The 16,534-nt window shown below is 38.6% G+C and overlaps 1 protein-coding gene across 1 annotated transcript in view; it reads left to right on the plus strand.

The window, feature by feature from the left end:
• Window positions 1-16,534, plus strand: part of PI4KA (phosphatidylinositol 4-kinase alpha) — a gene marked incomplete at its 5' end in the record, with an annotated part of 2,160,482 nt that overhangs the window by 1,730,790 nt on the left and 413,158 nt on the right. The window contains 1 exon segment of the mRNA XM_044068731.1: window positions 4,331-4,421. Within this exon segment, the coding sequence (XP_043924666.1) occupies window positions 4,331-4,421 (91 nt within the window).

Raw genomic sequence — 16,534 nt, forward strand, 5'->3', positions numbered from 1 at the left:
ACAAGTGGATTTTGCAAACCATAGACCAAGGCTACAGGTTCCACTTCCACACCTTACCAGTAAAAGAGGAATGCCAAACCTACCTCCAAATCAAAAAACAGAAGCTCTAAAGCAGATAGCTCAATTAACAAAGATGAGAGCTGTGGAAAGAGTACCAATAACACAACAGGGCAAAGGATTGTACTCCAGACTCTTCCTAGTACCAAGAAAAGAGAAAAGTTGGAGACCTATTCTCGACCTGTCCGTCTTAAACACATACATCATTGTACCAAAATTCAAAATGCTGACCCTACAGCAACTTCTTCCCATGCTGGGCAAGGAGTGTTGGCTGGTAACTCTAGATCTCAAGGAGGCATACCTGCACGTCCCCATACGACCAAATTGCAGAAGATACCTCAGATTTCTTGCAGGATCAGAGCATTATCAATTCTCAGCATTGCCCTTTGGCTTATCTACTGCCCAGAGTATTCACAAAATGCGTGGCATCAGTAATCGGCCATTGCAGGCTACAGGGAATCCAAATTTATCCATACCTGGACGACTGCCTGTTACAAGCGGACAACAAAAGCAAGCTGACAACAGATTTACAAAGAGTCATTTGCTTACTACAAGCCCTGGGATACACAGTCAATTTAAAAAAGTCAAGACTGATACCATCCCAGACAAGAACATTCTTGGGTGCGGAATTGGACACAGTAAAACAAATGGCATTCCTAACTGCAGAAAAACAAGCACAACTCCCTCTTTACTTCTTGGCATTAACAAAGCAGCACAAACTAACAGCAAGAAAAGTACTGCAGGCCTTGGGCTTCATGGCATCATGCATAATCCTGGTCCCCCATGCCAGACTGCATATGAGAAAACTACAGTGGTACCTAAAGAATTTATGGTTTCAACACAGGCACAGCTTAGAAACCGAAATCCCACTAATCCCATGCCTGAAACAAGAGTTCCTATGGTGGGCTCAAGCATGCCAGTCAAACCCAGGCTTGCCCTTCCACAACTTTCAAGCAAACCAAACCATCACAACGGACACCTCAGACCTAGGCTGGGGGGCACGCATGTTGGACAAGTGCATACAAGGATTGTGGACTCCAGACCAGCTGCACCTGCACATAAACCAAAAAGAAATACTGGCAGTAAAACTAGCAATCCAGAAATTCAAACCATTCCTCAAAGAAGGCCATTTAATGATAAGGACAGACAACACCACAGTCATGTGGTACATCAACAAACAGGGAGGCACTCATTCATACCCCCTATGCAGAATGACTCTGGACCTTTGGAATATGGCTCTGAGCTACAACATCCAGTTACAGGCAATATTTGTGCCGGGAAAAGAAAACACCCTAGCAGACATGTTAAGCAGAACCACCTCGGATACTCACGAATGGATGCTACACCCGGACATCTTCAAGGCCATCACAAAGAAATGGGGAATGCCACAAATAGACCTATTCGCATCCCCACTCAATCACCAGCTCAAAAAATTCTGCACAAGGACATGCCACCCACTAGCATGGAAGGTGGACTCTCTATCCTTCAGTTGGAAAGGCCTGACAGCATATGCATTTCCACCTCTTCCTTTGATGCACAAAGTACTACTGAAAATCAAAGAGGAACGTCCAAGGATAATTATGATAGCTCCGAATTGGCCAAGACAACACTGGTATCCTTTGCTGAGGAGCATGTCTCAGGGGAGAATGTGGCCAATACCCCTGATGCCTTTGATGTTAACTCAGAACAACTACAACATCAAGCACCCAAACCTAAAAACCTTGCAACTGACTTCCTGGAACATCACATAACAGCAACTAACCCAGACTTATCCCAAAGGGTTAAAGACATTATCATTGAAGCCCGCAGACCTTCAACAAGAAGGAACTATGCAGGAAAATGGAAAAGGTTTGTCATTTGGAGTACTGAAAGAGGAAAAGATGTCTCGAACATAGATATTGCTAACATCCTGGAGTACTTGGCAGAGCTTCTACATACGGGCCTGTCCTATTCCTCCATCAAGATACATGCATCAGCTATTTCCGCAGAATACAGCTTCGATCCACCTGTCTTTTCGCATCCTCTACTCAGGCAATTCCTCAGAGGGATCAAGAATGTAAAACCTCCTAGGAAACCACCATTACCAGCATGGGACTTGAACTTTGTGCTAGAAAAATTGACACTCCTCCATTTGAACCAGCAGCAACAGCAGATCTTCAACACCTATCATGGAAAACTGCTTTCCTACTGGCAATTACTTCAGCAAGGAGGGTTTCGAACTACAGGCCTTAATGGCAGTACAACCCTTCCTAATCTTCCATCAAGATAGTGTCCATGAGAACTAATCCTACATTTATGCCTAAGGTGGTATCCAGAGTGTCTTTAAACCAGGCAATCCACCTACCTACCTTCTTTCCCAATCCACAGAACAGGGGCGAAAGGCTGCTGCATACCTTGGATGTACATAGACAGTTACGCTACTACCTGGACAGAACCAAAAGTAACAGAAAAACTGACCAGCTTTTAGTAGCCTATGCAACAGGAAGGGAAGGAAAAGCAATTTCCAAACAGACAATCTCCAAATGGATAGGAAATTGCATAAGATTCTGTTACTCCTACCATGGAAAACCAGTTCCACAGAACATAAGACCTCATTCTACAAGGGCTACAGCCACTACCACAGCTTTCTTACGAGGAGTGGCAACCAAGGACATTATTGAGGCGGCTACTTGGAACTCCGTGCATACATTTGCCAAGCATTATAATTTACCTCTATACTCTAGATCCCGAGCAGGGTTTGCCACTGCTGTATTACAAGGGATCCTAACTACACCATAATTCTTCTTCCTCCTCCCCTAGTTTGGCTATGGTATTCTACCCATTTGTTATGACTGCAGATGCATCCTTGAAGGACATAGTACAGTTTTGTACCTACCATAAATGTAGATGTCCGAACAGGATAGCATCTGCAGTCAGGATTACCCACCCTCCTTCCCCTCTGTGGTACTCCTAGGGTATTTACCCTCCTAATAGCTAGCTGGGGGGGAGTCTCTTATGGTGTATTTGTTTGTATATATGTACATACATGCTTATTTTTTGTGTTTGCCTTCTACTATTTTGGAAACATTGGCATTTATCCAAAATTTAGCTTTCCTAGAGGGCAACTGGCATCTGGGGCAAGAAACACTGAGGAAAATGGCGTCGGCTGATGCCTTTATACCCGAAGACCAGCAGAGATGACGTCGGGTGAAGTGCGACATCAGCCAAAGCCGGACCCAGACTTTGGAATCCGGCCGACCGAAGGGCTGCCTGACGACAGGATAACCCATTTGTTATGACTGCAGATGCTATCCTGTTCGGACATCTACATTTATGGTAGGTACAAAACTGTACTTTCTCCCTTGTAGTGCCTTAGTGCCTTAGGACTAATAAAATATGCAATTTGGGCGGCACAGTGATGCAGTGGTTAACATTGTCACCTCACAGCAAGAGGTTCTCCGGTTCGATTCTTGGCTGGGGCGCCTTCTGTGTGGAGTTTGCATGTTCTCCCTGTATTTGCGTGGGTTTCCTCCGGGTACTCCGGTTTCCTCCCACATTCCAAAGACATGCATCTGGAGCATTTCTCCCCGGGCCTCCGCTGAAAACAGGCTCTGTGGAACCTAGTCGGACATTCCCGGTCAACAAATGATAAATAAAAAAATAAATAAATGTCTTTCCTGCTTTGTTTTAATGCCTCCGCATTAATATAATGTGCAGTTCTCTGCAGTGTTTTAGTGCCTCATCACTGATATAATGTGCAGTTCTTCCCTGCCGTGTTTTAATGCCTCAGCATTAATATAATGTGCATGTCTCCCCTGCATTGTTTGTCTCTCACCACTAACATATCGTGCACTTTGTAGTGTTTTAGTGCCTCACCAGTAGCTTAATGTATAGTTCTTCTTGGCAACATTTTAGTGCCTCAGCATTAATATAACGTGCTCTTCTGAACCTGCTGCATTTTACTGCCTCACTGCTAGCATATTTTGCAGTTCTCCTCTGCAGTGTTTTAGTGCCTCTAGCCTAATTCCAGGGAGTTAGAGTTAATTGGTGAAGACTAATCTAAAAGGTCTCAAGTGACATTAAGTAAACAGTTTTCATTTATTTTCCAGAATTCTGTACAGCAGCAGCACCAACACTAATAGATAATCAATTTATGTAAAAGTCAATCAGTGGTTTTTAGTTTCATGTAATTTTGCTGTTTCTTACATGACAGATTGGCAGCATTTGATCTTAAGTAAATGTAAGTCTTATATAGTGCCATGTTTATTACACTTATTATTTTGTATTTGTTTAGGTTTAAAAATGCTGAATCAATAGCAACAGAAGTGACCCGTCTTGTCAGATTGGATCCTGGTGCTGTCAGCGATGTATCCGAAGCTATCAAGGTATACAGATCCTTGGGGGTTACCTGTTAGCTTGATGTTTGCATTGATGAAAGAGAAGTGTCTTTTCACTGAAGTGTTTTAGGGGATCTTGCATGCAGTAGTGACATTACTAATTATTGCAAATCTATGCTGATATTGTGTTAATAGGCTGCCTCATTTAAGGCATGAATGCTCATAAAATGGTACTTCAAATTAACTACTGACAAAAAATGCTTGCACTCTACGGAAAGTCTGATATGTTTGAAACTCCCTTTTTTTTAACACCTTTATTAAATTATCATTTTATACATAGTTAAACATACATTAACAGAAAAGAAAACAAGCCATTTTTAAATTTTTCCATTTAAATGCAGTACGTATATATTTATATATATATATATATATGTATATATATATTTATATGTGTGTACATCATATATATTTTCTTTGCTTCTGTCATCATTCCAACATTTTAAAAAATTGCTGATTTCTTGCCTTCCCTTAAACCTCATTCTTCTTCTTCCTGAACAATTTTCTGCATGTATTGTTCCCATAATTTCCATTTACTTTAATGGAATTTGTGTTTTCACTTTTCTAAAGATCCCTCTTTCATTTTTTTCTCTCTTTTATAATATTCAGTACCCCAAATATAGTTGGTGTAGACTTTGATTTTCTTCGTCTAGCAATTGCTTTTTGGCAACAAGCAGAATTAATCTTAATAAGGCCTTACTACGTCTAAACAATTCAGAGTCTGTATTCCAGCTCAAAAGAATTATTTCTTTACAGCTGTTTGCTTACCCAGTATTTCTAATAGAGTGCTCTGTAGGAAATTTTTAAAATCTGCCAACTCATTACAATCCCAAAACATATGTTCCCAGTTAACTTTTTTCTGCTGTATCACACCTCCAACTTTTGCTATCTACCTGAGGAAAAATTCTTTGAAGTCTGCTTGGGTTATAAAAATACCTGTGCAAGCACTTCCAAGCAAAGATCCTAAAACTTATGGACTTAGTTGCATACTTGGGAGCCATACATTATATTCTCCCATTGTTTTCTTGTTAATTTCTTTTCCAGATCTCTCTTTTTAACCCCCTCTGATTGGTTCTTATAGTTATCACACAATATTTTATATGCCTTACTAATGATCCCTTTTTAACAGCTGCATCTGTTCTAGATTTAACTAAAAATTCTATTAGAGCAGGTCTTTCACTTAAAATCCCCCTGTCCCTTTCTCTTTACCTGTACTCTGAGATCAAGCACTGGCAGGGAAGGCAGGCTCTAGCCCTCAATCCAAATGTCTTCTTGGCCTCATCCCACTCTATTACCTTTCCTGCTTGCGTTATTTGTTCCCAGTATCTTGGCTTCCTTGCCAAGTTTCACCGATAATTTCCAGCCCCTTCTTGACTATTTTCAGTTTCTCTCCTTGTAGTCATCCCTATTGGCAAAATGTCCTTCCTCCATTCTTGTATTGGCTTAGTTCTTAGAAAACTTTCTGCTAATTTATGAATATAATGTTCTGCATAGTTGTTGTACTCCTTAAGGCTTTGCATCCAAAGTCCCTCTCTGTCTCGATTTCTTAACCCTCCCCCTTGCTTCATCAGCACCCCTTTCTACTATGAATTATTACCTTCTACTTGTATATTATGTACATGAGTCGTAACTGTGTACCTGTAAAGTATTCCTTCAAATCAGGTAAACCAAAACCACCTTGTTGGAAGGATCACCTTATCCAACATAACTCTTGCCCTCTTTTCCTCCCAGTTAAATTCCTTCAATTCTTTATTAATTATTGTCCACAACTTCTCATTGGGTTGATAAAATGGGTCTACTTCAGACCATCGAAAGCTGACATTGTCGAATCACACTTTATCGAGACTAATTCAGCAAAACTAGATGTTGTCGAAAGCAGACTTCATCGAACTGCAGATATGACCTATTTCTCCATAGCAACACTGTGAAACAGATTGAAGATTCTGTACATGTATACCTCACTGGGTGGCTCTTGGGTAGATGTGAGTGTGCCGTGGGTGTTTGCTGTCCTCTACAATGTAGTGTGTTGATATATTTAATGTGTAGGGTGGGTGAAGGGTGCAGCCCCCCCCTGCAAAAATATATGATGTGATATTTTGGGTGTCCGATGTTTTGGGCAGTGGATAATAGTGTAGGTGGAATTTGTGTGCTTTACTTTTATAGTCCGGGGCTGTTTTTGATGATGTGAGTTTTGATGTTTCCCGTTTCGATGAAATTGGTCTTGATAAAGTGTGAATCAACTATGTCAGCTTTCGATGGTCTGAAGTAGACCTGATAAAAATATGCTTGACCTGTATACAAGACTAAAGGGACTAAAAACATTTCACTGCTTGTATCTTACAATGTATATCCATAAATAAGAGTTTCCAGTTTGTTTAATCTCTTCCCACGTATCCTTAGCTGCCATAACAGAAGCCTATTTAATACATATTCCTAAATGCATTTTATCGTATCTCTATAAGTAATGGGTAGCGGTGAACCAATTCATGTTTGGGATCATAATTAAAGGCTATAGTCTTTGTTTTATCTTCATTAATTTTATGTCCCAAAATGACTTGAAACTGTCTTACAATGTTCCACAACACTGAGATGTCCTTTTCTGTATTTTTCATGCACAAAATAATATCTGCAAATAAAGCCAGTTTCTTGATGACCATACCAATTATATCTTTGATTTTTTTGCCAGCAGCTCTAAATTTAAAGCAAATACATCCATCCTCAACCCCTTTTTCCCTTTTCACACATGGGGTCGGGGTGTCACTTCAGCAGTGACAATCATCTTGAGCCAAGGTTTACACTGCCATGGTAGTTCATTCGTACCACTCACTCACACACGCACTCTCACCTACGGCCAATTTAGAGTGCCCAATCCACCTACCACATGTCTTTGGAATGTAGGAGGAAACCCACGTGACTGAAAGGAGGACATGCAGACTCCACAAAGAAGGCATCCCAGCCATGAATCAAACAGGAGAACCTTGTTATGAGGCAACAGTGGTAACCACTGCACCACCGCTGCACCCTCTAAATTTAAAGCAGTTAACACAGGGTAGAGAGGACACCACTGCATGGTTCTTTTGTAAAAAAACATAGCTTATTTGAGAGGAACCCTCCCACTTTAATTCTTATCTCTGATCCTTCATATATCCTTATAATTAACCTTATTATATTAGAGAATGCAAATGCTTCTAATGCCCTATTCATAAAATTCCAACTTACTCTGTCAAATGCTTTCTCTGCATCAAGGCTCACCAACAACAGATTTATTTTCTTACATTCTTCTTCCTTCTGGATCATCATTGTTCAGTTAATGTTGTCAAATGTTTGCTTCCCCTCCACAAAACCATACTGATCATATCTATCTATTTTGGCAACACCTTTGCCATTCTTTTAGCTGGTATAGACAAGCACAAACACTTTATAATCGTGGTTTAAAATTTAAATGGGTCTATATGAAGCTGGGTTTGAAGGGTCTTTGCCATCTTTAGGTAACACAACCACCACAGCTTTCTTTCAAGATGTTGGTGCTTCCTCTCTTTTTAAAATGCTGCTAAAATCTTTCAGATCTTTATCACTTTCTTCCCTCCAAATTTCCAGACTTCCACAGGAATGTCCACAGTGATAAAGAAGATTTATTATGCATCACTGTTTTTATCTCATCACCTCTTATCTTGCTGTTAGCTGTTGAGCCTCATCGGCCTGTAACCTTGGCATAGTTAAGGCTTCCATAAATATCTGCATTTGTACTCTTGATTTCTCTGCTTTATACAAATTTTCATAACATTTCTGGAATATACCTAAACCTTCTACAGGATCACTGATTATTTTTGTTGTTATAGGTTCTCTAGTTTTGGAAGCACCTTTTCAGTGTTCTGTTGCCGTAATTGTTGTGCTAAAAGTGTTTGTGCTCATGATTTGTTATAAAAAATATTTGCTTAACAGCAATCTTTCTAAACTCATGTGTTATCCAGATACTCCCTTAATTTCTCCTTAGCACTCTACATTTGCTCCCTCTGTTGTTCTGTGAGATTCCCTTTTGTTCTGAAATACTTTAATCACTGTCAGACTGTCTAAGCAATTTGGGTCTATATTATAGTGTTGAAAGACGAAGTACCCGAACACGTCTTTATTGACACGTAAATATCACCCTCTGCAATTGCCGAAAGGACGCTTCAGCGAATTTTTCCCCAGGGGAAAAAAATTGCTTGTCCATCATTGAGGATTTGCCCTTTTTCCCCACTGTAGTGCGATCTCGGAGTTGGTATATTTAGTTAGGGAGGTTGCAAATAGTTATAAATCTGGTAATAGATGTGATGATATGTGTGTAATGTTAATTTATAGCAATAATATAGGGTATGTGTGTGAAATTATAAAACGAAACTGGAAAGTCCTTTTAACAGATGAAAAGATAGGTGGCATAGTAGGACACAGTCCATCCTTTGGTTTTTGGGAGAAATAAAAATTTGAAAGATTTACTTTGTTGTGAACATAATGAAAACAAGGGCAATAGACAATTATCCCAACCCAGGGATACTTTTAAGTGTAGACATTGTAAGGCATGCCCATATATTATCAGTTCGTACATCCTATCAACAGGAAAAGAATATTATTTTAATAAGTATGCAGATTGTAGAACATGCAGTGTGGTTTATTTATCCCAGTCCCAAGACTGTAGCTCCTTTTATATAGGAAAAATGAACTGTATGTTAAAAAATAGGATTCTCAACTACTTGTCATCTATTAGGTTGAAAAATTGGCATAATGCACTTTATCAACAATATACAAAATAATTCTGACCATATGTTCAGGCTTATGGTCTTACAAATCATGTATAGTCACATTAGGGGAGGGGATATAGTTAATCATACAGAATTCAATGAAATGGAATGGATTATTGAATTAGCAGCAGATAAAACCCCTGATCTTAATGGGGTTATACCTTTAAAACCAGCACTAAAAAGAAGGAGGGTGCAATACTGAATTTTGATTGGATAGTGTTTTATTTAAAATAGTGTTGTTGATTATGTTTATCTGATAAAAGGCGTGGACCCGAAAGTACTCATGACTTTTGGATTTTATATGTGCTTTTATTAAAATACAGAAGTGTTATTCAGACTGGTGGTATACTGCCTTTATTTTCTTTTATCATTTTGCATTTTGACTGTTTGTGGGCAGTAGACCTTTGGTGGAAGACTTTCAGTTTTTTAGCTTGACATGTTTTTATCAGGTAGGTGAGAAAGTGCCAGTGTTGTATTTTCACTCCATTACCCTGCATTTCTATCCTAGTTTTTATTGGTGCATGATCAGAAATAGGCATTGGATATGTGTCAAACTTCCAATGAAGTATAATTTCTTTGTAGTCTAGCCCAGTTGTAGTGCATTGAGGAATAATATTTTAATTCTGCTGTAGTTCCAACTACTGAATTCACATCTTCCCTATCAAATATTTTCATAATTTCTTCAGAAATCTACCCTGTTTTGTTAGTGTCTCTAGGTCCCCTTATACTTCCTCACTGTTGCAAATGAAATTGCAGTCTTGTCCTATAAATAGTATTCCCTGCTGAAAGCTGATTATTTCTCCCAAAAATTTCTTAAGCTCCATAATAGCAGTGTTTGGTATAATTTAAAAGCATGCTATTATAATTCTCCTCCCTTGCCAATACCCCCTTAGTCTCACAAATCTACCATTTTTGTCTTTTTTCCTCATCTATCATTATTGGAGCCCCTCTAGTAATTAGTGTAATTGCTCCCCTTTTCCTCTGTTCCTGATATTCTGCTGAATATCCATTCTGAAATCCTCTCTTTGTCAAATTCATATTCTTATTTCTTTCTGTGTGCATCTTCTGTAGCATTGATATGTGTTCCAGGATAACATGGACAGCAAAGGCATCATGATAAAAAGCTGTTGTTCCCACCCATTATACTGGGCATTTTTAATATGGTTTTTTTTTCAGTTATTGTGTTACATGCACATACTGATGCTTGGCAGGCAGATCTTTTATACAGTTGTTTCTTCTCATTTCCATTTGAATCTATGTCACATTTTCAAGACTTTTTGTTTTAATGAAAACCTTCAAACAAAGAATTAAATACAAAACACCCCATACCTATTAACTTGGAACAAACAAACACAGCTATGTACATCTTCAAAACGTGAAGTTTAACCCCCAGAAGGAAACAATTGCATCACATTGACAGCTTGCACCTACACACATTATGTAACCTAAAATTAAGGTAACCCATGTTCAAGCAAATGCTACAGTCTGTGCTCTCACTTCCACTGATTGCTGGCTGATCTTTTTTTATCTCTTTTCTCTTCCCATTTATGAAAAACAGCTTGTATGCTTTCAGAAAACATTGACTTTTAGCCCTAAGAAAAAGTACCCTGGCTATCTTTAAATAAAACTAATCTGTACACTGTTCTGTTACCTGCATTAAAGTATTAAGGCTGCTAGGGAGGTTTTCTCTTATTCACTTCCCACAATTTCAAACTTAATCTTAATTATTTCACTGAACTGCTTGCCATTGTACCTTTAAATTTTGTATTTCCTTCAGCAAAGAATTCTCAGAATTCTCAAGATTAACTTCTTGTACAAGCAGACAACTTGTTTCCATGGAAATGTACTCAGCAATGAGTCTTTGTAATTTTCACTGGGAAAAGAATGCACAGCTGCCCTCAGCTGCAGACATCTCACCTCCACTAAACATTTGCCAGTGGAAAACAAGCTAATAACTTTGCAGTTGTAAGAAGCTTAGCATTTTAATGGTTTTCATCATTTTGCCAGATTTTCAAAGCCTACATGCCTACAAAAACACCTGTTTACAACTTAAGCCAAAGGTAGTAATTTAGATATTCACCTTTGTACAATAAAAAGAAAAAAATACCCTAATTCGGCATATTATATAATCAGTACATTTTTGCTCCCAATCCCCACCCTAGCAGAATAAGATCACAGCATATGAATATTAAACTTGATTTAGTCAATCCTTTTTATATCTTGTTATATTGTAAAAGGTATATTTCTTACCACTAAAAAGTACTTGTTTACTTTAGTATCTTTAACACATACAACAGTCAGTGAAAAGACTTCCCCAGCATTTAAAATACCCTTGACTACACACCACACAAAACTGTTTCAGTATATAACATGCAGTTTATAACATGAAATGTTTTATACAGGTACTAAAAAGAACAAAAATTGTTTTACTTACAGTTAGTTTTCCCCCTTTTAGTGTCCTTATAAACATCAGTGATGTAAAGTTTGGTATGTCATTTACAGTCCACCCTTAAGTTTAACAAAGTCAACAAAAGTCCAGTGTTTTTCAGCCACATTTCATGAATGTGATAAGATGTGTTATAATCTTCCAATTATTCACTAATTTCAGAGTTGCTGGTCTTCTTCCTGTTGATCTCCATCTCCAAACACCAGACTCTGGTTCAAGTCCAAGGTACTACTGATTATTTTAGTCAGCTTCTGTACTTTTTTGCCTATCAAGCATTTCTTGGAACATTGGAAAAGGTTTCACTGGCAAAGTCTTTCTGTGAGCCATGCTATAAGCTGAATGAGAAGCAGGGTCCCCTTTTGCTTCCCGACTTACTTTTTTGTTGGATGAACTTTATTTCTGCCTCAGTCTGTTCTGTATCAAAATGAGTTTGATCCCTCAGCAAAAATCACTTTGAAGATATCTGGCTACAACAGCTTGAACCTCACACTTGCCTCTCAACATTCCCTGATTGCTGGGACAAATTTACTTCTCTTCTGACTGGTGTACAGTGAATAATCATTTTCTACATATACTCTGCTCTCTGATTTTTAATATGTTGCCCTTCTGCCACAGTTTTGTCAGGATCAACTCTTTCTGCTTGTATGATTGCATTGATTTGCTAATATATAGGTCTTGTCTGATTTCTCATGGCCAGGTTTGGAACATACACTCTGTGTCCTTTAATTTATCAATTTCTGCTGTGGAACACCACCAGTTCAGTTTCTTATTTATGTTTTCATAAAGTTAATATAGTCATAGGTTCATACTAGGCTATCTGCCTAGGGCATTTATAAGCCTAGCCAGAATGTGTTTGGCTTTTGCCACCCATTTTAAATTTATTTTGCTATGCCCTTTTTCGAGGTTAGTATACTGTGCCTCTGTCTAACAGTGACACAGAAGTGATACCCGGGGTAAACCTACGATCTCCCATCCACTCATCAAGATTCCTCTTGAAGAGAGTCTGTTCCTTCTAGTTTCTCTGATACAGCAGGAAAATCTCAGGTTTTCTCTAAACGCTCTAAACATTTTGACTCTAACTCTACTATTTTTTAAACAGTTCTTGAGAAACCTTATATTTAACTAGCTTTATCCTTCATGTCGGCCTCTGATTTTCGCAGTTTTGTCAGTTCATCTGAATGGCTAGTTAATGCTTCTTTTATTTTTTTCAGCCTTTCTTTGTTTGAATTGATATATTGTTTCATTTATTTTAATCACTTCTGATTACATTTGATTTATTTTTTCCTCTAATTACTGGAAGCTATCTCTTGAACCAGAGCCGAAGCTTGAACTGATTTTTGTTGAACAGCTGCAGAATCTTTCTCAAACAGTGTTTTCTGTTCACCTTTTCTGGTTCTGGTTGATTTTCTTTCAGGTTTTCCAAATTTCTACTATGCTGGCATCCAGGCAGTGCATTTACTAGCCTGTAACTGAATTTTACCAAAAAACATTTTCATTGTCACTTCTTTTTCTCAGTTTCTGTTTTCACACTAATGCGAGCAAAAATTGTTTTACTTAGTTTCCCCTTTTTAGAGGAAGAGCTGAAGTTAAGCTGTTGATCAGTGTGCAGCTATCTTGGAAGTCCTGATGTGTTTAAAACTTATCCTTAAACGGAGTTGAATAAGCAGCAGTGAATGAAAATGGTATTAGGAGTGGAACCCTACATTTTAGTTATGTTCTTTTAATAGCATTACTTTCTGTTTCAGAAGGCCATGAAGAGACTACTGCTTCTATTTTAGCATCACCAACAGTCAGCCATAAGCATTCCAGTTGCATTTCTAACAGGTTGGCAGACTGACTAATGGCAAATCTTCTTATTAAAAAGGCCTACTTTTCAGATGGTAGTTGGAGTTATGTAGATAATAGTGGGCTACATGTCTCAAAAGTTGCATGTGTGATTCACTAGCTGTGTTTTGATAATACATGCTTATGGGTTATCGCTCCTTTAAGGAATTTCTACAGCTATCCCCAGTTTCTCATGTTTTTGTGAGAATTTCTCATCCTACCTATACTTTCCCTTTTGTGCTCTTTTAACATTGTGGCTCTTGAGTTGCTCCTTTCTTGTTATACAGATTTGACTTTCAAAGCAACTTCCAGTTCTCTAGTTTTCATATTAGTTAACACTAGAATAATATATAGGGACGACATTCTCTTAAATTTATAAAACCTCAGCTTCATTACACTTACTACATTTACACCTGCTTATGTATACCGCAGTGCTTACAGTATTAACCCCCTTTGTCCATCTTACGTTTAAAGTCTGTGACCTATATCCTAATATGGAGTATTGCCATAGTTGTGCTCCCCATGATGGTGGCCATATGAGTGACCCTGGTAACTGTAGGCCTGTTAGTCTTACTAACATTACCTATATAACATTGGAGCATATTATTGCTGACCTAATTAAAAATGACATACTGTAAGTAACCCTCATATCCTTGATCTTTAGCTTTTTTAAAGGCAGATCACATCTACTGAGCCTAGTCAATTTAATTGACAAAGTCACAGAAGCCTTAGCAAGGGACAGCTTGTTCACATTGCTTGCCTTGGTGTTACTAGGACCTTTGACACCAGTTCTTGTGTGGGTATTGTAGGCAAACTCTTCAGTCTCATTGCTATTCTTGTGTCATCTACTGGGTAGCAAATTGTCTTGCTGACAAAGAAATCACATTGTTAAGGTAGGGGATGTCTCTTCTAACCACAGGGATGTCACTTGCGATGTCCTACAGGGCTCTGTCTTTGGTCCTGTTTAGTTCTCTGAAGTGAACTTGGGCATCTGTAGTCTTTGGATAACCAAGGTTTTATATGACCCCCCCCACACACACACACACACACACACACACACACATACATATCCTCTAGCAGAGCCTGGCTCAGACGATTGCCTAGTATGATAGCTATTGGGCTAATCCCAAATACCAAGATGTGCAGCACAGTTACCTTTGAAGAAGTCCCTACCTCCTCCTCTTATCATTTTACCGGCATCTCTGCTTCAAAATAGAAATCAAGGTCCCTGCATAGACAGTGAGTTCTCATTTAATTGTCTTGTCTCAGATGTGGTTAGCAGTCCTTCCTCGCACAGTGCATCTGTCAGGGCATCTTATGTAGGTCAAAGGATTTTCTTGTCCCTCTGTAGTTCTTTCTTATTAGGCTTGTCATCCAATAGGATGCCCCCTATTGAATGTACATCTCAGTTCACCTTGTGCAATTTGAAGACCTCAAAGATTCCTGACCAAAAAAAAATCTCCTGCTTGAGTCACTTAAGATACCTTAACATGTTAAAAATTCCTTTTCCTTTACTTTGTCTCATGCAAGCTTATTAGAGGAGAGCTTTGCTGAGCAATTCATGGTGTGATGGAACCTATACTTTTTTTTACCTTTTCCAGCTACACAACTACAAAAAGTTTAACAAATACCTGATTCAAAGATGTAAACTTCTGTAGTGAGAGAAACAACACTTGCTGGTACAAACGGTTTCTTACCAAATGCCTTCCCCACCTTTGAAATGACCTCATTTCCGGTTTAGGCTGAATACCTTCATGACTGCATTTATTTTAGTACTTTTTCATTCTTTATACCTCCTTACTCTCCCTTCTTGACTTACTTCCTTACGGCTAATTCTCTTCCCTGACTTTCTCTCTAAATACAGCATAAGCCTGTTTTCCCCTTATTTCATATTGCAATTCCTGTTTGTATTAGACAGACTTACCTTTAATTTCTCTACAAACTGTCTAAACTTTCTCTGAATTTTAAATGATTGTCATATACCTTGTATCGATTCTTAACCAAAGTTGTTATGTTAAGTTTAATTTGTTACAGTTGTTTAAACTGTGCATGTTTTTCTTTTATATTTGAAGACTGTAAGATTATGGTTCTTAAAATGTTTCATAATAATTTGGAGCTTTCCTCCCTGGGCCTCTGCTGAAAATGGACTTCTACCCAGTTGGACTTTCCCAGTTATCATATTTCAATAATTAAATTAATTAATTTTTTCAGTTTGTTAACTGGATAGTTAAGCAGGTTTACAGACATTTTTCAGCCATGACCTGGGCTCAAGAGGAGCAATATAGGAAGTGTGCAGAGAATTTTCAGTGCTTACAGTTAGAAACAAATCAAAAGCTTTACAGTATGTGGGTGAACATACAGTATGCAGATTATCAGATGGCCTGTGGTTTTATAATTCTATACAGAGTATCAAACATTTATAGTGAATATGTGAAACATAATTCTTGTGGTCACCATGTAATAACTATACACACAGTGCTGCCTATTAACAGAATGTTTACAAAGTCACACACTGCTGACAGAGTCAAAGCCAACATTCATGTTTGGATGGATAATTGCATATTTGTGACTGGTGTTAGTGTAAATGATCTCATTTCCAGAAGGAACTAATCGACCCTTGTTATTACAAGTGTGATGTGGCTAAGCTTCTCCATGGCCCTCCAGCCATAAGCTTGTTGTTAATCTATCGCAATACCAGTAGATTGCCAGGCACCCAGTATTACTGCTGCACAGGTTAAAACAGCACTGTTCAAGGCCAAGAATACAGCTTCTACGGGACCTGACAGTATCCCTTGCTGTGTTCTACATGAACTACAGAGTGAACTGACACCTCACTTGTGTGGCCTGTTCAATCACAGCCTCACCTCAGGCTTTGTACCTACCGAATGGTGCACTGCTGCAGTCATCCCTCTCCACAAAGGAGGAGTGACTACAGACCCTGGGAACTATTGCCCCATTAGCCTGACGAGCCTGATATGCAAAGCTATGGAACACATCATCATGGACCTAATAAACAAGGTTATAGGGAATCTCCAAACTCTGGATCCCACACAGTT

The sequence above is a fragment of the Protopterus annectens genome, chromosome 4.part0 (genome assembly GCF_019279795.1).
Source record: "Protopterus annectens isolate FY-2018-M chromosome 4.part0, PAN1.0, whole genome shotgun sequence".
NCBI classification, from domain to species: Eukaryota; Metazoa; Chordata; order Ceratodontiformes; family Protopteridae; genus Protopterus; species Protopterus annectens.